This window comes from Castor canadensis, chromosome 14, assembly GCF_047511655.1.
Source record: "Castor canadensis chromosome 14, mCasCan1.hap1v2, whole genome shotgun sequence".
NCBI classification, from domain to species: Eukaryota; Metazoa; Chordata; class Mammalia; order Rodentia; family Castoridae; genus Castor; species Castor canadensis.
The window spans coordinates 485492-509324 of record NC_133399.1 but is presented as its reverse complement, the minus strand read 5'-3'; the positions used below and the strand labels follow the sequence as shown (position 1 = coordinate 509324).

Here is a 23833-nt window from a genome sequence, read left to right as displayed (position 1 = left end):
AAAAGTGAGGGTCCACTACACTCCCTGGCCCCAGCGCCCCGGAACAAAGGTGACATGAGGCGCAGAGGACGGACTTTGTATTGCGGGAGGGGTTGCTGAACTGGACGGGTCACCGCCTGGTGGGGCACGACCTCGGCCAGCTGGCGGTCAGGGCTGGGCTGGGCTGGGCTGGCCGCCACCGGCCTCCTTTCCCATCTCCCTCGGTGTGTCTCTAGGGAGCTACCATCACTCTGCAGACTCCGCATGAAATCTTAGGTCCTGGAGAACCTCGGTGATCGCCTCCATGGTTTTAATTACTCTACAAGAGCGGATGAGAACTATAAATAAAACCCAGATGGACCGAATTAGCCGCTGCTGCACAGCTTGCTGGCTTGGAAGGGGGATGCGGGGAGCCCAGGGCCCCGCTGCCCACCGAGGGCCTGTGGCTGCAGCAGCCTGGAGGGTCCTGGGAGGAGTGGTGGGTCACGGGGGGGGGGGGGGGGGCCGCGGAACTAGACCGTGGGGGAGGGCGCGTGCGCGGGGAGGTTCTGATGGCGGCAGCAAGGGCACATCCTAAGCTATGCGCAGGAGGTCCGAGGGTCCCAGCTGGCAGGTCAGCCCGAAGTGAGGGCAGCGGCGCCCACTTCCTCTGCAGCTCACGCGTGTGCATGGCATCTGCTGCCCCCTCAGCTCTGGGGTCCCCGCCGGCAGCAGCAAGGCCACCTGAAGGGGAATGGCTAGTTGGCGTTGTCAGGGCGGACAGCAGCCGCCTCTGCTCTCCCGGAGCGTGCAAGGGAGGAAGCAGGGGCGGAGCTGAGCGCGGGCGGGGACGTTTCGGCCAGAGATTGGAAGACAGGTGGAATGGGCGAGACCGGGCGTTAGGACGCCAGGACGGACGCGGACGGAAGGTTGAGGTCGGGAGTGGAACCTGCCTAGCAAGCTCGAGCCCTGAGTCCAAAACCCGGTGCGGCGGAAGAGGCAGAGGCCGCAATCGACAGCAATTCAGACTACAAGCTGGTCTGGAGACGCAGCGCGGCGTGGGCGTGGCTTCGCGTGACCACGCCCTCCCTCGCGGATTGGCTGCGGGGCCCGAGGGGGCGTGCCGCAGAAAGCCAGAAGAGGGAGGGGCCAGGCGGTTGATGGACAGTTTCGCGGAGCTGCACCCGCCCCAGCCTGGGGCACCGTGGCCGGCCAGGTGGGCCTGGGTCATCTCGGGCGCGGCAGGTCGCGGGTGCCTTCCTGCAGAACGCCGGCCCCAGCACCGCGTCCACCCTGCCCACCCACGGCCACACCGGCGTCCCCTCGGTCACCGTCACGGTGTCCCCTGCCGGCAGGAGGCCCGCGCCGCCCCGTCCCCCGCGCCCCCATCCTGCCTATGCCCGCGCCCGCCGCAAGCCCACGCCATCGTTCTCCGGGCAGGAGCCGCGTGTCAAGTGTGGACATCGTTGTCACCCGCACACACAGGATCGCGCACGCCGGCTGCTGCTCGGCCTGGGGGCGTTTATTGGCTACTTGACCTTCTTCTTGGGGCGCAGGTTGTTGGTGTGGCCGCACTTCTTCTTGCGGCAGTTGACGGCGCGCGGGTGCAGGCGCGCGTAGCACTTGCGACAGATCATCTTGTCGCAGTTGTACTTCTGCGCCAGCTGCCGCAGGGACGGCTCGATGATGCCGCCGCGCAGCCGCAGCACCAGGTGCAGCGTGGACTCTGCGGGGCGGGCGGGCGGGGTCAGCGGCCTCGGATGCTCAGGGCCAAGGCCTCCAACTGTCCCCTCCCCCGGCCAGGTCACATCAAAATAAAAGGGGGAAGGGGATGATGGAGGAGGGCTATCTACATGTAAATGTCACAATGTCCCTCTGTACAAGTGTAATATGCTAAAAAACCAGAAGTGCCCATGAACACGCGCCGAGAAGCCACCGCCAAACAAGTGTGCCTGGCCTCCCGCAGGGTCCCCGCCGTCCTTTCCCGCCCTTGTTGGGGGTGGCAGCTGTCCCTGCTACCTTTCTGGATGTTGTAGTCTGACAGGGTGCGGCCGTCCTCCAGCTGCTTGCCCGCGAAGATCAGCCGCTGCTGGTCGGGTGGGATGCCTGTTGGGGGACAGGGGGCTCAGCCATGGCGCACGTCACTGGCTACACCACCCCCAGTCTCCAAAGGGAAATTGAGGCAGTCAAAGCCACACGGGGGAAGTACCCACGAAGCTGGGGTGCTGAACAAACCTGGCACCCACCACACCCCCACTCACCCTCCTTGTCCTGGATTTTGGCTTTGACATTTTCGATGGTGTCACTGGGCTCGACCTCGAGGGTGATAGTCTTGCCAGTCAGGGTCTTCACGAAGATCTGCATTGCTGTGTCTGTTGCGGGGGGCAGCATGGCGCGATGAGCACGCAGATGTGGTGTCGTCGTCCCGTCCCCCCCAAGCCCACCCTGTGTCCACACCGCCTCCAGCTCTGGGCTGGCCCCAGTGCCCGATGCAGCCTAAACTTGTCCCACAGCAAGGACCCCCGCATGCCGTGGCACGAGCTTCTTTCTGTGATGCTGGAGAGGGAACCCAGAGCATCACAGGCCCACACCCCCTGCTACCTGCCAGCATTGGAAACCCCAATGTTAACTGGAAATCCATGAGCGGGACAGCCTATGCTCTGAGCTGGCTTCTCACGAACTCCCCAGACCACAGCTTTTTTTTTTTTTCCCCCCTCCCTTTTTCCTTCCTTGGTGGCGCTTTGAACTCAAGGCTTTTGAGTTTGCCACTCCTCCAGTGCCATTCTGCTGGTATTTCTTTGAAGATGGGGGTCCTTGTGAACTCTTTGCCCGTGCCGCCCTCCAACCTCGATCATCCGCATCTCCGCCTCCCAAGTACCTGGGATTACAGGCGTGAGCAGCCACTAGCCCCTGACCACTTCATGCAAAGCAATGGTGGAGGGAGTCTGTGGCATTGGGGATTAAATTCAGTTAGCGTGCTTCCTAGGCCAACTCCACCAGCGCAGCAACGTCCCCAGATTCAAAGCAATCATCCCCCCTCGGGCGATGCTGGGGATTGAATTCAGGACCTTAGGAAGCGCTGGAGCCCTTATAGAGCACACACGCATCCCGCAGGCCATCTCTGGCCTGTGCTACTCGGACCCACAGTGTCCATGGCGTGGCGCTTGCCTGGCACGCGTGAGGCCCGGGGTCCACCCCAGCCATGGAAATAAAAACAATGGCTACCATTAATCAGCCCACCACGTACCAGTTCCTCGCTCACACACACTTCCGTTTTAAATAAAAAAGGAAAACTACCCAGGCGTGAAAAAGGAAGCAGGAGCAAACCGTAGACGTAGTAGCTTAATGTTTAAAGAGATCCGCGCCGCACCCCGCAATCAACCTTCAACTCAAGTCCGACCACGACCCCATCACCCACTGCGCTCCCGGGAACCCGTGGGGCCGCCCGGGCCTTCCTAAAAGCCGCGCTGGCCACCCCGCTGCCCGGCCCGGTCCCGCAGCCTCGGCCTCAAGCGCCCCACCGACACTAGCCGCCCTTTCCGCCCTCCAGGGCCACCCAGCCTCCCGCACAGCCCGCCCGGGACTCGACATAACCTCCGCCACCGACCCTCTCGGCCGCCTCGTTGAAGAGAAAGAGGGCGGCGGAACCGGAAACGGCCGATTCCCCGCCCAGAGCGCCTGCGCTGGGAGCACGCTGCGCGCTTACGTCACAATCCGCCGCACGCAACGGGGGGTCCCGCCTCTGGCCACGCCCCGCCGCCATGTTGGATGCTGGAAGAGGAGGCCATGGCGTGCGTGGGCGAACGTCGCGCTCCTGCTTCCTTCTTTGCCCCGCCCCCATGTCACGTGTAGCAGTTGGCCCCGCCCCCAGGCGTTTGGGCGCGTAGTTCTGGCAGTGTGTGGAGCGATGGCTGTAGCTGAGGCCAAGGCGTTAGTTAGGCTGCGGGGTGGGACAAGGAAGGGAGGACGCTCGGGGCGCGGATGCGGGGGACCCTGGGACGACCGCTGCCCTCTCCCTGGCCACTGTGCACGCGTGGATCTCAGGCTCCGTCTACCCAAGGTGGGAGCCAAGCAGAGCAGGTGGGACCAGGCTCCGCTGGGGACGTGTGTTCGAGACCCAGGGGCGGCTGAAGGGCCGGACGCGGGAGACGCGGCGCCCTGTCCTCGTCCCCAGCACTGCCCGCTCGGCTCCAGCCATCTTCTCTTTTTGTTTTGGTTTTTTTCTCCTCCCTGGGGCTGGAAATGAACCGAAGGCCTTGTGGTCATCCCCCCATCCCACAGCACAACTTCCACGCGCTGCAGAGGTGGGGTGACCGGGGGGGAGAGGAACGGACCGCCCTGCACCCCACACCCAGCGCCTGTCCAGCTCTGGGATGGAAGGCAGCTCAGCCAGGTGTCATCCTCCCTGCCTAGGAACGGCCTTTATTGATAACTTCCCAAGAGCATCTGTAAATACCGGGTACAAAAATACTCCCTTCGACTCCGTGCTCCCGGGCCGAGGGCCGAGGGCTGGCCGCCCCAGAAACCTCAACGCAGCTGAAGAAATGTCCCGTACTTTTGTCAAACAACGGTCGGAAGCCAGAATTAGTGTAGGGGTAGGGGGACTCAGGTGACGGTGCCCGTCCCTCTCCGGCAGGTCCTGGCCAGGAGTGGGGACGGCTGGCGCTGCTCTGTGAGAGCCTCGTAAGTGTTGAGAGCAGACCGTGGCGCAGCCTGGTGGCTCCCTCCTGGACACTGTGTCCCGGCATGGTGGGGTCACAGGGGAAGGAGCAGGGGTTGGAGGCCCCCAGGAAGAGCACAGCGCAGGAGGGGCCCTGGATGCCAGGACAGGTGGCAGAGCCGATGATGGTGACACAGGGTGACTGCTGCCCCTCGGCCCAGGAGGGCCACCTGTGCCCTGAGCCCTCTGGGGGTCTGGGTGGGGGAGTTACTCTCCTGCTGTCTCTTCATCGTCTGTCTGGCTGTGGCCATTGACAGCAGGGGAGCCAGGCCGTGCGTGGGACAGGTCCTCGAAGCCGGGGCTGAGGGAGGGTGAGACAGTGTCAGGGCTGGTGTCACAGGAACCTGTGCTCTGCTCAGAGGTGGCGATGGTGGTCGTGATGCTGGGTGGGACGGCATCTTCGTCATCGTCCTCCAGCAGAGAAGCCTCTGGGATGTCTGTGGAAGGAAGCCCAGTGGGGGCTCAGTGGGGGACTTGCTGTGCGTGTGACCCAAAAGGGCCTTCACCCACAGGGCATGACTCCCCCCACCCCCGTAGTGGGGAATGAAGTCAGGGCCTCACGCCTGCTAGGCAGATTCTCTGCTACCGGAGCCGTGTCCAGCCCTGCTGCTCTTCCTTCCATTTCTCACACACAGCCTTACGCCTTTGCCTGGGCATGGTCTCAGCTGTGATTGTCCTACCTCCAGCTCCTGATTAGCTGGTATTACGGACGGACACTATGCTTGCTCCCTTCTGCCCATTTTACACTGGAGGAAAGTCAGGTGTAGCCAGAGGAAGGACTTCCCATCAAGGTGAAGTGACACAAGGACACAGGCCCCAGGGTTAGGCACTGCCCGGCACAGCAGTGCACACCTGTGGTCCCAGCACTCGGGAGGCCGAGCAGGAGGGCTGTGAGTTGAGGAGCCTGTGGGGAGATCCTGTCTCAAAAGCAAACTGCAAACGGCCGGGGTGAGGCCCTGCGGCAGGTGTGTGCTAGGCTATGCGAGGTCCTGTCTTTCCCCAGCACCAGACAAAACACACACACAGTCAGGGCTAGGAGGACACAGCCCCTCCCCTCCACCGGCCTCCCCTCAGCTCCAGACCTATAACCTGAGTCCCCACCTCTGGGTGTCAGTGGCCCCAGAGGAGAGCCAGGCCCATTTGGCAGATGGGGTAAACTGAGGCTAGGCATGGCGAACCCTTCGAGGCAGCAGGGATGAGCAGTGTAGTGGCAGCACAGCCAGATGGCGTGAACTGACTCCTTCCCTGGCCCTTTCTGCCTGCACTTCCTGTGACAGGGTCACCTCTCTCTGGGCATCAGGATCCCACTGCCAGTGACCCTGCACAGGACACTGTGGGTCACGGCCTAGCTGGCAAGGCTCATGGTGCATGAGGGAACAGAAGTGTCAAACGTGGGTGCGTTCCAGGGAAGGCACAGGATCACAGTCCCAGCACCAGCTCAGCCCCTGGCGGCTTCCCTGCCCGCCCTGCCCAGGTCTCCTGGACACACTGCCCCCCATGCCTGGACTGGGAGTCGGCCCCCCGGCTCTGAGCGGCACTTACGGCTGAAGGCCTCCGGATGCTGCCTGGCCAGCTTCCCTTTCAGTGTCCTGCAGAGAGGGGAAGGAAGGGACCAGGTGAGCATGGGGGCGCGGGTGCCAGGCCGGTGCTGGTTGGGGACCTGCTAGGCTGACCTCTGAGCCCAGGCTGGGCAGCATCCAGAGTGAGTGCAAGATGGGCCCCTCCTCTCCCTGACGGGCCATCTCCTTGGGCATATCCCAGGCCTCCTGCCCCTCCCGGGCAGCGTCAGCTTTGTCCGTCCATCTCTGGACTGAGGCCCCACCAGGCAGCACCTCGGGACGCAGCAGCAGAGACAGTGGGGCTGAGAATGGTCGCGCCTGTGCCTGGCGCATGGACGCTGGCACTGGTTAAAGCGGGTGAGCTGGGGTGTGTGGAGTCTGGGGTGATGGAGGGGCCTTGGCTTCCTCTTCAGTCGGCTGATCCCTGTGTTTTCCTAAAGTAACGCAGCTGCGTTTATGGACATGGGGAAGGGGTCTTTGGAGCGAGGCCTGTCACGCTGCCCCACGAGCTCCAGGCGTTCTCTCAACGTAAATGAGATGTGAGCAGCCTACGTCCTGGTTCTGCACGGCCCTGGCTGTGGCGCTGCTCCTGGTCTACCGGTCTGTGGCTGTCCTCTGGGACAACAGGAAGGCGCTGGTTGTCCCTGGCCAAGTGTGCCCGCTGTGTCACCAGCAGCAGCCGTGACGGGGAGACTTTGGGGACACCCTGCAGCGTGCGGGGTGCCAGGGAAGGACCCACAAAACTGGCACCCTCGCTTGCCTGGGTTTTTTTTTTTTTTGCGGTGCTGGGGATGACCCCAGGGCCTGGCACTGCGCAGCACCCCTCATTTTCCTCTGGAGAGGCGGCCTGGGTGGGGCGCGGGGACCAGAGCACAGGGGGGTCGGCCTGCTCCTCCCTGCCTGTCCAGCGTCAGTCCAGGGCTGCGCTGCGGCGGTGGAAGGTCACGCTCCAGGTCTCCCGGGTTTCGCCCCAGAGCTCGGGTCTTGCAGGACACTTAGAACCAGCAGAATGCCTGTTGCCGTTATGCTAAGGAGAGGGAAGCTCATGGGTGGGTGGGGTGGCGGAGGGGCAGTTCACAGGCGAGGGGGTGGGGCCTAAGTGGGCGTGGTCCCAGAAGAGGGCGTGGTCTGAGCGGGCATGACCCTGGGCCTGAGGGGTGGGATCCTGGAGAGGAAGTGCGTGGCCTGAGTGGCAGGGCCCTGCTCACGAGGGGCGTGGCCTCCTAGTGCTGGGGTGGTTGGGCCTGGTGGGCGTGGCCTGTCTGTGGGGCATGGCTAGGGTGGGCGTGGCCTGCTGGCGTATGGGGTGGTTGGGTGAGGGGGCGTGGCCTGCCTGGTGTGGGCGGGGCCTGTCTCGGGCGTGGCTTAATGGTGGGCACTGCTGGACGAGGGGCATGGTCTGGTGGCTCTGGTGGCGGGGCTTGCTGGCCCACCTGATCCTGCGGAAGATGCTGTCCAGGTCGCGCTTCATCTCCACCAGCGTGCGCGTGTGGTGCAGGAAGCGCTCGTTCATCTGCTGCAGGCGCGCGCTCGACAGGTTGTTGAAGTTGAGCAGCATCTCGTTGGTCTTCTCGAAGCGGTCCAGCCTAGGGGGGACGCGACCACCTGTCCCAGCCTCCTGACCCACCCAGGGCCACCAGGCCCTCCTGTGCTCCAGCCACCCAGCGGGCTCCTACGCAGACTTCAAAACCCTTCTCTCTCACGGACATCCCCTTATGGTTTGGCTCTGACGCGTCCCCCAAAGGCCCAGATGCCAAAGTCTGTCAGCCACCAGCCTAGGGCTAGGGAGGCAGGGCCCTGGGGACTCCCCCTCCCCTTCGCTCTCACTGCCCAACTTCCTTGGCCGCCGGCTCCACGGTGATGCCCACAGAAGGGCAGAGCCAAGGCACCGTGAAACCAACCGAGCCAAACAGACCTTTCCTCCTTTTGTCTTTGTTTTGGGAGGACTGGACGCTTGCTAGGCAGGGGCTCGAGGGCTCGAGCCATTCCTCCAGCCCCTTTCTCCTTTAACTAGACTAGCTTGGGCGTTCTGTCACCGCCGTCCCCGCGGCAGGCCGTCCCGGGCCAGCTCCTCACATGTTCTTCTGGGCCAGGATGATGGCGTTGACGTCGTCCGTGTTCACCATGCTCAAGATCCGGCTGCAGAAGACCCTCGAGGCCGAGTCCGGGGGATCCATCTCCTCTTCCTCCTCCTCCGCTGCCTGGAACAGGGTGACCACTGAGTCTGGGGGGAGCCCCCGCTCCCCTCTCGGGCTGCCCCTACAAGGACATTCCTGGCTGCCTGAGCAAGCCACCCTACCTCCAAGACTCTTCAGTGACAACCCCTGCTTGGGGCTGTTTTATTTGTTTATTTTGGTGGAAGTGACATTTGAACTCATGGCCTCCCACACCTACCATTTGATCCCCGTCTCCAACCCCTTTACTTCAGTCATTTTTGGAACAGGGTTTTAATTTACTGACCCACAGCCCTCCAACCTATGCCTCCCAGGTAGCTGGGATTACAGGTACATGCTACCATGCCCACTCATTGGTTAAGAGGGGTTGAATTTTTTGCCCTCGCTGGCCTCCAACTGTGGTCATCTGGAGCTCTGCCCTGGGGTCACGGGCATGAGCCACCTCAGCTAGTCATTTTTTTTCTTTACTTTCTTTTTTAAATGACACAGGGTCTTCCCATGTAGCCCAACCTGGCCTCGAGCTCTTAAACCAGCTGCCTCTGCCTCCCAAGTTCAGAGATCACAATCGGCAGTGACCTTCACGGCAAGCTTTGGGTCCCTTCGTCTTCTTTTCACGGCTTTCTGAAGGTTCCTTAGCTACCAGTGGCCCCCACAGCAGTGTCAGCTCCAGGACAGCAGAGCCATGTGTCTCCAGCCTCCACCCAGAATCTGGCATGGGTTGGCCAGGACTTGCCCAGGACAGCGCACACACACACACAGCTTCCCAGTCTTGGCTCCCACACTGGACTCAGTAGCAGACAAAAGCCAAGAATTTCAGGCATTTGTGGCCAGGCCGTGGGTTCCAGCTTCCCAGCACACACGACAGTCCCCACCTTGAGGGGCCTTCCCACACAAGGCCAGACCCACAGCCACAGTACTGACCCTCATGGGGGCTCAGGAAAGGGCCAGAATCCTGACAGGGCTCGGCCTGGGCCCCACACTTGACGACTGACACAAAGACCAACTTTCCACTGGTTAAGATTCACGCACAGGGGCTGGAGCTCAGCAGGAGAGGACTTTCTGCCCAAAGGTTCACACCAGTCACGCCTGAGAGTCACTTAACGTGCCTTTGCATTTACAGACCATCTACTGAATCCTGAACTAAGCTGCAAGCGATGCAGCTTTGCTCCCATCCTTATTTTTAATATTTGACAGCACTGGGGTTTGAACTCAGGGCCTTATACTTGCCAGGCAGGTACATTTGAGCCACGTCCCCAACTCTTTTGGCTTTCCTTATTTTACAACTAGAGTCTGTGCTTTATGCCTGGGCCAGCCTGGGTCCCATCCTGTTATTCATGCTTCCTGCAGAGCTGATGTGACAGGCACGTACCACCACACCCTGCTTGTTACTTGAGATGGGGGCTCCCTGGCTTTTTTGCCTGGGTTGACCTCAATCCTCAATCCTCCCCATCTCCACCTCTGGAGTATGTAAGATTACAGGCAGGAGTCACCTCACCTGTAAGGTTTCATCCTTGTTTATAAACAAGAAAAATGAGGCTCAGAGATTGAGGAACTGGGCTGTGCTCACACAGCAGCAAACCTGAGCCATAGGACACAGGTTGCACAAAGTTCAGAATCCCAGCAGGGGTTCTGTGCCCCCGTGAGTACACACTTGCATTTTGTAGGAGCTGATTTGCCTCTTTTCTTTCTTTTTTTTTTGGGACAGGATCTCTGTGTGGTCAAGGCTGGTCTCTAGCTCTGGGACCCAAGGGTCCTCCCCTCAGCCTTCCAAGTCCTGCCTCCAGGCTTAAAATACTTACAGGCCTTTTTCTTTCTTTTTTGGTGCTGAGGAGGGAACCCAATACCTGTTACTCTCAGCCATACTTCTTTTTTACAAGACAAAAAATGTTAGTAGGGATGTCACCCCGTATGAAATCACCTCATCGGCAAATGATTAAAACAAATTCACTTTTTCCCTAAACAGCATAAAAGCACCCCCACAAGAGACAAGACCCTTCTCCCTCCAACCACCACTGTCTACTGAGCTCCTACTCCATGCCAGGCAAGGTCCAGTCCAGACTTCCAAGAAGCATGCTCACGTACAAACAGTAGACTTGGGCCATGGTAAATCCCAGCACTCGGGAGGCTGAGGTGGAGGACCAAGAATTCCAGGTCAGCCTACTTGCATGCAGAGATCCTGTTCCCCACCCAAGGGGAGGAAGCAGACTTGTGGCAAGTGGCCCACAGAGAGCTAATTTCCGATCTGGACCTCAAGATACGATTTTGCTTCTAAGGAGGGCTCTTTTGTGTCTCTGGCTCCCAGATGTGAGGGTTGAGAGGTTTATGGCAACCTCCCACTCCAGCTGCCTCTACCAGGAAGCCTTCCCTGACTACTAGTGTGGGCCACACACAAAGCAGAACGGATCCAGGAAAGGCTCTGCTGTGCTCCAAATACACTGATGAGTGAAAAACAGAGACAAAGGCTAGGTGACTTTGGGGCAATCACTTCACCTCTCTGAGTCAGTTTTCTCATTCAGAAAATGGGAAGAGTCAGGCGCCAGTGACTCACACCTGTAACCCAAACTGCTTAAGAGGCTGAGATCGGGAGGATGGATGTTTGAGGCCAGCCCTGGCAAATAGTTCTTAAGACCTTATCTCCAAAATAACCAGAGCAAAATGAACTGCAGGAGTAGTTCAAGCAGTAGAGCAACGGCTTTGCAAGTGCAAAGCCCTGAGTTCAAATCCCAGTCCCACCAAAAACAGTTTAAAAAATTGGGAGCTGGGAGAAGGCTGTTTCTCCAACACTAGTGTGACATGGAGGGCTCGGCCTTGCATTGAACAAGCGCCACCCAGGTGCGTCCAAACCTGGGCAAAACACGTGCATTTCAATCAGAGAACCCCGGCAAGGCGGCCACTGCCACCTCCAAGCAACGGGAATGACAGGGGGCGGACCTCGTTGCCAAGGTCACAAGCAAGGTTCCGTCCACCCAGGTCCCTTAAATGAGCTGAGCTCAGGAGGTGAGAAAAAAAAAAAAAAATTAGAAGAAGAAAAAAGCCGAGGGGGCGGGGCGCCAAGATGCGCTTAGGCCCCGCCCCCTGCAGAGCGGGGAAACTGAGGCACAAAGCCGGGCCACACGCGCGGCTCCGAGTCAGACGACGAATTCGAAACGCGGGCGGTGCCCGACTCCCGCGCCCCGGATCCGGATTCGGGATATGGCTCGCGCTCCACTGCGCAGCTAGGGGAAACTGAGGCCTGTGAGCAGCAGGAGTGCCCAGATATGGCCAGCGGCGCGTCCCACCCCACGGCAGCCCGGGGGCCGCGCCCGACCCGGCCCGGCTCCCCCACGGTCCCAACCGCACCCCAAATCTCAGCCCCGGTGGCGTCGGGGGGGAGGGGGGCAGCAGCACCTGCACATCTGGCAGCCTTGCTCGCGCTTCCGGGATGGCGCCTGCGCTGCCCGTACGTCATTACGCACGGCGCGTGCGAGCGCGCGTGACGGCAGGCGTACTCGGAGGCCGACCTGCGTGCAGGAAGGCGCGCCGGAAGGGGAGGGGATTTCCGTACTTACCAGCGCGCGGCTGCGTCACAACGCCTAGCCAATCCGATGAGTGGCTTTGGCGCATGCGCACTTCCCCAAACGCGCCGCTGGCAAGCGCGCCGGAAGTGGGAAGTCGGGAAGGCTGGTCCGTTATTCAGATGGTGAAACTGAGGCTGGAGAGCTGCTGGTGACACTCCAGTGTCCCAAATGCTTGAGTGGCTTGCGGCTGGCTTTGCAGAATGTCCACCTCCGTGTGCTTGCCCCAGGTTTCCTTGTGGTTACAGCGAGGCTGTGAATGTGGGGCAGGAGCCACATTGGGTCCTGGATGACGAGGTGTCCTCCTTGCTGTTGTTGGAGGCTCTCAGTTGCAACTTCTCTGCTACAAAGTTGCTATTTTGCCCTTTGCAGTTGCAGTGTTTCTTGTGGTGAGCTACTCCCCACCTCACCCCGCCAAAAAAAGAAAACTCAGACAGTGCAAATGCTGCTTGCTTTTTTTTTTTTTTTTTGGTGGGACTGGGATTTGAACTCAGGGCTTCACACTTGCAAAGCAGTCGCTCTACCACGTGAGCCACACCTCCAGTCCACTTTGCTCTGGTTATTTTGGAGATAGGGTCTCAAGAACTATTTGCCAGGGCTGACCTCGAACCCCAATCCTCCTGATCTCAGCCTCCCCTAGTAGTTGGGATTACAGGCGTGAGCTACTTACCTGCACCTGGCTCCTTTCTTTAACTACGAAGTGGTAAAAATTTGTAAGCTGCTATTCTGCAGTTCATTCGAGGATTACCAGCACTATGAACTCTCCGGTGTTTATTTTATTCTTGGGCGATCATTCATTACCGTGTGTTTTATTTTGCTGCTGTGTCCTTTACCTGTGTCCCCCACACTTGGCTGAGTGCTTCCTTACTTTGGTCACACCGAGATGTTCCGTGCTGGGAAGCAGCCCAGGCGTCACACCTTTCTTCCAGGAGTTTGTGTGTTTGGCTTGAAAAGTGGCTGGGTGTCCTCACTGCCTTGGGGTGTCCCCATCAGCTACAAAACATCCCTCAGTAGCAGTGGGGAGGGGGGGGTCAGTGACTTGAGAACCAATGGATCAAAGAACCCTCAGGTCCCCTTTATAAAATTTGCTAGAAGCCAGCATGGTGGCTCACGCCTGTAATCCCAGCTACCTGGTAGGGTTGTGGCTCAAGACCAGCCTGGGGAAAAACTTAGTGAGACCCCATCCTCAACTGATGGGTGGGCAAGGTGGAGTACTTCTATCATCCCAGCTATGAGGAAGGCACAGATAGGATCATGGTCCAGACCTTATCATAAATAACCAGATTGAAGGGGGTGGGGTGGAGGAGGGAGAATGATGGGGGCGGTGAATCTCACCACATGTGGAAATGACACGTATCTCCCCCACAACTATTATATGAAAAACTTAAAAACCTCTAGAGGAGAATGGAGTGGGGTGTGAGGGCTGGTCTTGGGAGTGAGGAAGGTGGCAAGGAGTCAGTCCATCTGGATGGGGTTTTGAGGTAGAATTAGGAGTTTGCTGGGATGGACACAGGCAGGATGATGGGGAAACGCAGGGTGCACTTGATCGAGGTCAGGATGGGGTGGGGCTGTACGCCCCAACAGCGAAGGAGTCCGGGCTTAGAATCCAGTCCATCCTTGGGTCCCCTGGCTTCGCTGGACACCAGGAATGTTTATACGGCCCTGGAAGGGGAAGGGGCTGCCTGCCAACATTTTTGTACACAGTGGACTGGTGACAAGAAAATGTCTTCCTCCTTCCTGTGTTGGACGGACAGGATAGCACTAACCCCGGTGCTGTGGACACTGGGGCAGGAGGAGGCCAGCTGTGGGAGGGGAAGCCTTTCTGGGGACACTGCTTTTAGTTTCCTTTCCTACTCGGGACTCAGCAGAGCCACAGTAAACGCTTATCTGCACTGTGGCCCGTGTGACACCTATGGGGCTGCCAGTGAGACCCCATCTTTAAAAAAGACTGGGCTTTGTGGCTCATGCCTGCAATCCTAGCTGCTTGGGAGCTGGACATAAAACAAGACCCTATCTCAACAATAGCCATTGCATAAAGGGCTAGAGAGTGGGTCAAGTGGTAGAGCGCTTGCCTTGCCAGCATGGAGCCCTGAGTTCAAACCCCAGTGCCACCAAAACAAAAAATGAAAGAGTCAGAGCTTGGTGGTTCACGCCTGTAATCCCAGCACTTAGAAGACTGAGGCAGGGGGATGAAAATCCTGTCTCAGAAAAAAAAAAAAAGAAAAGCAAAACACAATTGTGTCATGCTTCTGAGACCAAAGGAGAACCAGGACTGTGTGATCGATCTTGTCAGTGATCAAAGTCCACTCCAGGCAGAGGACAGAGATAAAGAGGGGACAACCCCGGAAGGCGTTGTCACCAGGAAAGAGTGACAATTGCAAATTCTGTGTGCAGCCATCGCTGGGCCTCATAAAGGAGACTGAACTAAGAAGTCCCAAACATTTTTATTAATATTGTTATTAGTTACTATTTTTGGTGGTGGCAGGGATGGAGCCCAGGGACTCTAGTGTGTTCTAGTACTGAGCTCCAGCTGGAGACCACGTGCTTTTTTGTTCATTGTAGTTATTTTTTTGGGGGAGGGGGTAGGCTATGGTTCTGGGATTTGAACTCAGAACCTAAACCTTGAGCCACTCCACCAGCCCTTTTTTGTGATGGTTCTTTTCGAGACACGGTCTTACAAACTGTTTTCCTGGGCTGGCTTCCAACCACAATCCTCCCAATCTAGGCCTACTGAGTAGCTGGGATTACAGACGTGAGCTGCCAGTGCCTGGCATTGCTGATGTCTTCTCACGAAGGCCTCTTCCCTGCCTTCCTTCCATGGTGGGTTTCAGGGCCCCCACCTTCTTTTGTGCCAGGGACTGTGTGGGTTCCAGCAATGAAAAACAACAGATCCCTTCTCAGATTTGGGGACTCCCCCAGTGCCATGGCAAGTCAAGCTAAGTCAAATGAATAGCAGCCCAGGGACAAAAAAGTCAGGTGTGATGTGTGGCACAGCATGCAGGCAGGAAAACCCAAAATGGGGAGTGTGGCTTTGTCTTGGGGAGCTCAGGGCAGGCTTCCCCAGGAGGTGACTGGAGCTGTGGTCTGAGAAGCTAGTCGCCTCCAAAAACCAGCCACTTCCTGCAGTGACTACTACCTCCAAAGGCCAGGGTGCGACTCAATTCAATCAGTCAGTCAGTCTCAATTATTCATCTACTAAGACCCCACAGTTGGACACAAGACAGGCAAAACAAACAAACAAAAAAAACTCATGCCACCATGAGGGGAATGGGGGACCCCAAAACCCCAAGAAACTCAGGTCACTCTGGAAGTGGGTAACTGCAGGGAGGACATGGGGTAGTGTCTGGGAGGTGTCCCAGGTTCAAAACAAGATGCATAAAACCCCTTCTAATTCACGGTGCCACCTTCTCCGTGTCCCTTATCGAGTGTGCAGAGCGCAGGGAGGAGCTCCCCCCGCCCCCCCGACCCAGCCTGCTTAGCCATTATTGAGCGCCGCCCGTATGCACCAGGCGACCTTCCCAGAAATCGCGCGTGCTAGGTGAGGGCTGGGGTGCGTCCCCGGACACATCGCGGCCACTTCTGTCACTCCGCTTCAGGGTGGGCTATGCAGGGGTCCCAGGGCGATCATCGAGGTAGAAAATAGCATTTCATGCTGTTCTACCTGCCCCAAGCAGAGCATTCACGAATGCGGGTGCTGTTTATCCCTCCCCCCACTTCCCACATGAACAGACTCTGAGCCGTGAGTCGCCCCCAGACTACCCAAAAAGACCCAGTCCCGAGCCCCACCACTCCCGCCCTCACCCCAACTACACCTGAGGCTTCTGCCCCTTTAAGAACGCCCCGCCGAGCTAAGCAGGAAGGGGGCGGCACCCGCGCCGGAGACGGACGTGCGTGCGAGCCAATGGACGCAGCAGTGGCGGCGACGGTGGCCAATAGCAAGGCGGAGGCGGGGCCAGGCGTCCGAGCCTGGTTCCCGAGGCGCGGCGGCCGCGGCTGGGGGCGGGGAGGGGGCGCAGGACCCCAGGCGGGGGTCCCGGAGCGGAGGCACGTGTCCCGGGGTGTCGGTGGGGGCGCTGCCTTGACCAGGGCCGGCTGGACGGTGGTGGTGGTGGTGGTGGTGGTGGTGTGGTGGGGGGGGTGGCGGGTGAGGGGCGGGGCGGGGGCTTTGGGGGCGATGGGCCGGGAAGTGGGGGAGGTCGCGGGGTCCCGGGGGTGCGGAGAGGGGTTTGAGGGCGAGGCCGAGTTGGGGCGAGGGACAGGTGGCGGGGACCCCGGGTCTGTGTGTGTGTGTGTGTGGGGGGGAACCCGTGGGTTGTGGAGATTGGGGGGAGGGGGGGGTGGCCCAGGCTGGCGGCATCGAGGGGCGTTGGGGGTTGGGTGGGGGTCACCCCTGGGGTCGGGGGTCGCCGTGGGGTCGCAGGTGGCGTCTGGGGACACGGGCTGTTTACGGGGGATGGCGGCGTGCGGAGCCGGCCTGCCCGGTGGTGGGGGGGGTGGGGGCGGCGCGCGCGGTGCATTGTGGGTGGGGGCTGCGGTTGGGGGGGAGGAGGGATGGAGGGAGGTGGCGGGGGTCTCAGGCCCACTCCGGACCCGGAAGTAGCCTGGCAGGTGCAGGTTAGGCCTCTGGATATTGGGGCTCAAGCTGATGTCTGTGTGTCCCTCCCCCACCCGCCTTTGGGGTCTGGGACACAGGGAAAGGTTGCCTGGCATGGGTTTGGGGGGGGTCACACACCCAGATTGACTTTGGACCTGGATATTAGGCCCACAGCCAGGAGGATTCTGCTCCGTGCTTGGGTGTGTGTGTGGGGGGGCGGGACGCGACTCTCTGCCACCCTGAGTCGATGGGAGGGGTCTGCATGAGAGGAGTTAGGGCGCCCAGGCAGGGTCTGCTAATGTTGGGGAGACCACATCGTCTTCAGAGGTGTGGAGAAAGGGGGAGAGAAAAGAACTGGGGGGGTGTTGGGACTGCCACTTTGATTGTGGGGTAGGGGGATCCCTTTAGGAGACCTGTAGCTGGAGGTGGCAACTCTGCAGAGCAGTCTGAAGCTTTAAAAATGGCTTTCCTAACGCTTTAGGGGACTCTGCCTCCCCACCCCCAAAAATAAAAATAATCTTAGCAACCCCTATCTTGCCATTTTATCAGATAAAGCCTCAGGTTTTAGCTTCTACTGCGGGCCTGCTGTGTGACCTTGGGCAAGTGGCTCTGCCCCTCTGGACTTCAGTTTGCTTTTATGCAGAATTCAAGGGGAGTTTCCTGCTTCCCGGGCTGTTGATAAAGACTGAGTAATAATTAGCTAGAATAACAGTGCGTGAAGCTCGTGGCTGGGTGCGTGGCTGTTGTCATGCTCCCGTAGGCACGAGGAAACTGAGTCACGCAGCAAGCCATCAGTGGGGCAGGGAATTTGAGGGGTGGGCAAGGTGGGATTCTTACTCTGTCTGTGTGTCTGTCCCCCACTGTTAGTTCCCGTCCCCAGCAGCATGGCGTCCTTGGCCGAGCCCTCTGAGCCTGCTGCCCCCCCACCTGCTGGAGTCCCACCACTGGAGCATTTCGAGGTGCTGGATGGCATTCAAGACGCAGAGGGGGAGGAGGAGGAGGAGGAAGAGGAGGAGGACTTGAGCAAGCTCCCACCATTGGAGGACATGGGACAGCCGTCAGTGGAGGAGGCCGAGCAGCCTGGTGCCCTGGCCCGAGAGTTCCTGGCAGCCATGGAGCCTGAGCCCGCCCCGGCCCCGGCTCCAGAAGAGTGGCTGGACATCCTGGGTAAGCAAGGGTGGCTGGGGACAGGCGCAACCTTGGCCTCAAGCCTCGTTTCTGCAAGAGGGCAGCTATGTTTGCACGAACGCTGGAGACGCTGTGGTTGTGTGCTCCTGTCGCTGTCTCACACACTGGGTGCTGTGGCTCCCTTCCCCAGGACTGTGGACAGCAGCCCAGAGAGGCTGAGTCACCTGCCCAGAGCCACACAGCCAGCATGCCCGGTGCCAGTGGCTCCCAGACAGCCCCCACGGCATCTCTTCTGGGCATCTGTCTCGAGGGGTGGGGGGTCCCCTGAAAACTGCATCTTGAGGGGCCGTAGGTCAGGAAAGTATCCTGTTGGCTGGTCCCTATGGCTGCTTCACAGGACTCATTTTCACCCCTTTCTGTTTGTTCTATTTCTTTGTTATTTGGAGAACAGAGTTTTGAGTCTTGTTATTTAGTCCTGGTTGGCCTTGAGTTCACTGTATAGCTCAGGCTCGTCTTGAACTCAAAATCTTCGTGCCTCAGCCTCTCAAGTGCTGGGACCACAGGCCTGTGCCACCCCATCTGGTGGCACATTGTTATGTCTCAAATGCATTGTAATTGTGAGGGTTTTTTGGTTTGGGCTTTTTTTTTTTTTTGGTACTGGATGGAAGCTGGGACAGCCTGCCATGTTCGTTCTAAATGCTCAGGGGAGTCCTGTAAGGGAGGAAATTTACACTTAACCCCGGTGTCCTGTCACAGCACTTCTGAAGCACTGGCATCCTGTGGAATGTGTCCCAGGGCTCCTGATGCAAGTACACTTAAGTAACACTGGTGCCCACAGTCCTAGCAGTGCTGTGCCAGTAGTGTCAGGTGACAAAATTGTCATTACTCATGTCAGCACCACTACTAATAAAAATGTCACTCCTAAGCCGGACGCTGGTGGCTCACGCCTGTAATCCCAGCTACTCAGGAGGCAGAAATCAGGAGGACCAGGGTTCGAGGTCAGCCTGGACAAATACTTCTTGAGACCCTATCTCAGAAAAACCCACCACACGAAAAGGTCTGGTAGAGTGGCTCAAGTGATAGAGCACCTGACTAGCAGCGTGAGGGCCTGAGTTTAAACCCCGGTGCCATCAAAAAGAAAAAAAAAAAAAAAAAGTTACTTTTAGCCTGGCTTAGTGACACACACTTGTGATCCCAGATCCTGGGTCTGGAGGCAGGAGCAGGACGGCAGCAAGTTACAGGCACACTTGGATGGCAGAGTCTGACCCTGTCTCAAAGAACCAAAACCAGCTGAGCACGTGGCTCAGGCCTGTAATCCTAGCTATTTGGGAGACAGTTCAAAGCCAGCTGGGGCAAATACTTTCTGACACCCCCATGTCAGCCACTGCAAACAAATGACAACAGAAAACCCCCAGAAAATGAAACTCCAGGTCACACTTGCTGATGGGGAGACTGAGGCTCAGAGAGGCAGAAGCGCTTGCTGGAAGTCACACAGCTTCTTGACTGGTAGAGGTTTTTACTGATAGAGTGAGAGCTGCTGGGGGAAGTTGGACAGACGATTGGGCAGATCTACAATATTCTAGAATAAGCGTAGCTATGTCTGTGTCTCCAGCCTGAGGCCAGGGTGCAGTCAGACTTGAGGACCCTGTAGGCCAGTGCGCTGTCCCTGTGTTGGGATAGGGAACATGGCCCTGTCCACCTGAAAGCAATGCTGGCTCCTGGAGCACTGGTGAACTGTTTGCCGGGGCTGGCCTCCAACCTCGATCCTCCTGGTGTCTGCCTCCTGAGTAGCTGGGATCACAGGTGTGAGCCACTGGTGTCCGGCTGTTGAGCCTTAGTTTTATCAGGACAAGAAGGAGACCTGCTGTCATTCACTGAGTGGGTCCCCGGTGTCTCCTCCCCTATGTCTGTCAGTGGGGCTCAGCGGTGAGCGCTTGCCTGGCTGTCCCTGACACCAGAGAAAACACATGTACCCGTGGTGCGGTGTCCCTTAGTGTGGGGGCCAGCGGAGGCTTAGCCCCAGGACAGGACGTGGGCAGAGCGGCCGGGGAGCCGGTTCCCTGTGTGAGCAGCTGGGTGACGCTCCGTATCCCGGCCCCTGACAGGGAATGGGTTGCTGAGGAAGAAGACGCTGGTCCCGGGTCCACCAGGCTCGGGCCGACCGGCCAAGGGCCAGGTGGTCACCGTGCGGCTGCAGATGTCCCTGGAGAACGGCACACGTGTGCAGGAGGAGCCTGAGCTGGCCTTCACGCTGGGGGACTGCGACGTCATCCAGGCTCTGGACCTCAGCGTCCCCCTCATGGACGTGGGTGAGACGGCCATGGTCACTGCTGACTCCAAGTACTGCTACGGCCCCCAGGGCAGCCGGAGCCCCTACATCCCCCCGCACGCCGCCCTGTGCCTGGAGGTGACCCTCAAGACGGCCGTGGACGGGCCCGACCTGGAGATGCTGACCGGCCAGGAGCGCGTGGCCCTGGCCAACCGGAAGCGCGAGTGCGGCAACGCCCACTACCAGCGGGCGGACTTCGTGCTGGCCGCCAACTCCTACGATCTGGCCATCAAGGCCATCACCTCCAGCGCCAAAGGTGACCCGCCGCCCCGCCCCTCCCCTCCCCGGGTCCCGAGGTCCCCCACCCCCGGGCGGCGGGCAGGTCAGGTGTTCCCAGGACGGGGGACGGCGGCCCGGCCCGTGCTGACCGCTGTCCCCGCAGTGGACGTGAGCTGCGAGGAGGAGGAGCAGCTGCTGCAGCTGAAGGTGAAGTGTCTGAACAACCTGGCCGCCTCGCAGCTGAAGCTGGACCACTACCGCGCGGCCCTGCGCTCCTGCAGCCTGGTGCTGCAGCACCAGCCCGACAACGTCAAGGCGCTGTTCCGCAAGGGCAAGGTGAGCCCGCCCCTGCCGCAGGCCCCGCCCACTTCTGCCGGCCCCGCCCACCTCCCCCGCTCTGTGCCCCGCGGCCAGGTCCCAGCGCTGCTCGACCCTCCCCGGTGGCGGCCACCCACCGCCTTCGTGGGAGACGCTGAGTCCAGGCTGTGGCCTGTGGAGGGTCTGGAATCACGTGCCTGCCACCAGTCCTCCCCGCCCCGGGGCCTTTGCACAGCCTATGACCCCCACTCGAGGTGCTCGTTCTTATTCCAGTGACCTGTGTGGCGTCACCTGAGCCTTGTTTGGGTGGCTTTCGTTTGGTTTTGGTTTGTCCTCGCAGTCCAGGCTGTGCGGGAGCCCGTGGTCCTCCTGCCTCTCCCCCCTTGTTTTGTTTTCTCGGTGCCCTGGCTCTCCTGGTCCGAGGGAGTGCTGCCGCGGTTTCTGACTCAGCCCTGAGACGCCCACGCTGTCTGCTGGGCTGTTGAGGGGCCTGAGCGAGATCTCCCTCCAGCCAGCACTTACTAGGCACCTCTGTGTGCACAGGTGCAGGATGGAGGCACGTGACCGGCTAGTTTTTGAGGGTTTGTCTTTCCTTTGGGAGCTCTGGGGAGCAGTGGGGCCTCTGCTGGCTGAAGGTGACCAAAACCCCCTTGAATAGGTTCCGGTAGAGAGACTATTGTTCACGGGGCACCTTCAGGCACGGCTGGATCCAGGCTCACCACTCAGGCCCTCCCGCCCCATGAAGGCTCCAGCCTGCCATCTTTCTTCCCTTCATCCCCGGCCCCATGTGCAGCTCAGTGGGGCTGGATGGACTTGGCCTCTCACAGTGGCCAGCTTTGGAAATGCCCTGGGACTGTGGCAAGGCAAGGCGGGCGTGTGGTCAGCTTCCTGGGCTGAGTCAGGCCTGGCCCCGGGGTAGATGGGGTTTTTCGCGGGGCTGCAGGACGGTCGTGTCCCCTCCCCGCACAGGTGCTGGCGCAGCAGGGCGAGTACAGCGAGGCCATCCCCATCCTGCGGGCCGCCTTGAAGCTGGAGCCTTCCAACAAGGTGAGGGACGGCCTGCTTTTCCCACCTGGGGGTCGGGGGCAGGCAGCCCTGCTGTGCCGCGAAAAGCCCCACGGCCGTTGCCCGTGTCGTCTTGGCCACCTGTGCACTGCGCCCTGTCCACCCGAGGGAGGTGGGATGGCGCAGCCGGCACCGCCCTGCTCACCGCCCCCGCGTGTCCCGCAGACGATCCACGCCGAGCTGTCCAAGCTGGTGAAGAAGCACGCAGCCCAGCGCAGCACCGAGACCGCCCTGTACCGCAAGATGCTCGGCAACCCCAGCCGGCTGCCTGCCAAGTGCCCGGGCAAGGGCGCCTGGGTGAGCGGGGCGGGGGCGCGACACGCACACGACCATCGAGTGCCACCGGTGCGGGAGGGAGGAGGGCTTTGCTGCGTGCGTAGGTGTTTGTTGGGAGGTGGGAAAAGCTCAGTGAGGCACGTGGACGGGATGTGGGAGCTGTGAGTGGACCATGGCGGGCGCTCAGGTCCCTGAGGCCAGACTTGACCACCGTCTCTCCTCTGTCCACAGTCTGTCCCGTGGAAGTGGCTGTTTGGGGCGACCGCCGTGGCCCTGGGGGGCGTGGCTCTCTCTGTGGTTATCGCGGCCAGGAACTGACCGCCCCCTCGCTCACCATGGCCCCCGCCCCGCACTCCCCGACTCCCCCAGGCCTCCTGTCCACGTCCTCCCTGGCCTCGTCCCCCCTGGGTTGGGGGCAGCGAGGATGGACCCGAGCCGCCAGAGAGCAGGAGGGACTGAGGCCCGCAGGCGAAGGCGAGGTCGGTGGAGGGAGGGCCTCGCCCCGCAGACCCAGTGCTCCCCCCGCCCCTGCCGTCTCCAGGTCTCCAGGCCTCAGTTTCTCCTCAGCAGACAGGGGCAACCCTGCCCCGCCCACCCCCGTGTTGCTGCTGCCCTCTGTCCAGGTCCCCACGTGAAATAAAGCCCCCACCTGCACTGGCGCCAAGCCTCCTTCCACGGGACACAGCACTGGGCAGGGGTGGGTCCACGGGAGGGGTGATGAGGGGATGGGGATGGATGTGGCTGAAGAACCACGCAGAGCTCTTTGTCCTCACCTCTCCCCTCCCTGGACTCTGGGCCCCGCAGGTCCTGACCCAGGCTGCTGGTGTCTTCTGTGCTGTCACCCCCGTGTAGCAGGTGTGTGCTCCATGGTGAGCGCTCTGCTCCGGACCTGGTTCTGTGCCCAGTAATGGAAAACATACAGAAACAAAAGATGACTCGGGGAGACCCGAGCACCCAAATGGGGTCCCAGGCGTGGGTGGGCTCAGGCCGACCTCTCGTGATGCGATGCTGTGCACAGAGAATGTGGTGACAGCAGGTCTGCAGCTGAGCCAGCTGGCAGCTGTGCAAAGGCCCTGGGGCAGCATGGAGCCTGGTGTTGGAGGTGACTGAGGGGAGGGTCACAGCTGGGCCCTGTGGGCTGTGGGCTTCCGGAACCTGGAGACCCCTGACCTTGGCTGGCCATCCCTGCAACCTGGGGCCGCAGAGTCATCTTCCATGAATCCTGCCTGTGGCTGCATCCAGGCCCTGCTTGGCTGCCTGGGTGGCTCCTGGGTCACAAGAGGCCGGTTGTGGTCACTTCTGCAGGCTCAGCCCTGTCCTCAGCCAGGATGTGGCTGGCTTTCCATCTTCCTTCCTCGGTCTCCCGAGCAGCTGGGACAACAGGCGTCACCACGGGCCTGGGCAGTGACAGTTGTTACCGTTGTGTTTCCCAGGAGGCCACGGGTGCAGAGAGGGTCCCGGCTGTCCCCACACACACAGCATGCCGGGCGGTGGTTCCTCCCTGTTCACCACTCAGCAGCCTGGCTGCCTGCACTTCCAAAGCCAGGCTGTGGCCCTTCCCTGTCCCCAAGGACCGTCCCTGTCCTGTGACCCGGGCACCATGGCCTGCAAGCTTTCCTTTACCTGGGCTGGCCTTTCAGGTAGACAGCTGTGCACAGTGGGCCGAGTGGTCAGGGTGTCTGAGCCAGCGTCGTTCTTTGATGGCAGGGGAAGTACAATGTGGAAGTCCTAACCCTAACCCCAGCCCTGCAGGCACCTTACTTTTTTTAAATTATTTTTTGTGGCACTGGGATTTGAACTCTGGGCCTACACCTTCAGTCACTCTGCTAACCCTTTTCTGTGATATTTTTTTTTTTTTGTGATACGGTCTCTTGACCTATTTGCCCAGGCTGGCTTCAAACCTCCATCCTCCTGATCTCTGCTGCCTGAGTAGCTGGGA

General features: G+C 60.0%; 4 protein-coding genes across 8 annotated transcripts in view; 1 reads left to right on the top strand and 3 right to left on the bottom strand.

Moving 5' to 3' along the window:
* Positions 1-23833, bottom strand: part of LOC109686275 (microtubule-associated serine/threonine-protein kinase 3) — a gene marked incomplete in the record, with an annotated part of 381278 nt that overhangs the window by 183387 nt on the left and 174058 nt on the right.
* On the bottom strand, positions 1446-3676 carry LOC141410419 (ubiquitin-ribosomal protein eL40 fusion protein). 3 transcript variants are annotated; one of them, XM_074053596.1, is made up of 4 exons: positions 3553-3676; positions 2220-2330; positions 1978-2064; positions 1446-1684 (listed from the first exon to the last, which is right to left on the bottom strand). In XM_074053596.1, exons 2-4 carry the CDS (start codon positions 2320-2322, stop codon positions 1488-1490), a joined length of 387 nt encoding a protein of 128 aa, XP_073909697.1. In that variant the 5' UTR covers positions 2323-2330; positions 3553-3676; the 3' UTR covers positions 1446-1487. The 3 variants fall into 3 exon arrangements, with proteins under 3 accessions (XP_073909697.1, XP_073909698.1, XP_073909699.1); XM_074053597.1 differs by having other exon boundaries at positions 3566-3668; XM_074053598.1 differs by lacking the exon at positions 3553-3676 and adding an exon at positions 2837-2909.
* LOC109676697 (kxDL motif-containing protein 1) lies at positions 4355-11925 on the bottom strand. 3 transcript variants are annotated; one of them, XM_020152990.2, is made up of 5 exons: positions 11799-11925; positions 8314-8438; positions 7671-7823; positions 6221-6267; positions 4355-5115 (listed from the first exon to the last, which is right to left on the bottom strand). In XM_020152990.2, the coding sequence occupies exons 2-5, from the start codon at positions 8412-8414 to the stop codon at positions 4886-4888; spliced, it is 531 nt and encodes a 176-aa protein (XP_020008579.1). In that variant the 5' UTR covers positions 8415-8438; positions 11799-11925; the 3' UTR covers positions 4355-4885. The 3 variants fall into 3 exon arrangements, with proteins under 3 accessions (XP_020008579.1, XP_073909700.1, XP_073909701.1); XM_074053599.1 differs by having other exon boundaries at positions 11751-11843; XM_074053600.1 differs by lacking the exons at positions 8314-8438; positions 11799-11925 and adding an exon at positions 8153-8304.
* LOC141416581 (peptidyl-prolyl cis-trans isomerase FKBP8) lies at positions 15867-22353 on the top strand. Its single transcript, XM_074053583.1, has 7 exons — positions 15867-16009; positions 17427-17726; positions 19793-20272; positions 20399-20571; positions 21523-21600; positions 21784-21915; positions 22126-22353. Exons 2-7 carry the CDS (start codon positions 17444-17446, stop codon positions 22210-22212), a joined length of 1233 nt encoding a protein of 410 aa, XP_073909684.1. The 5' UTR covers positions 15867-16009; positions 17427-17443; the 3' UTR covers positions 22213-22353.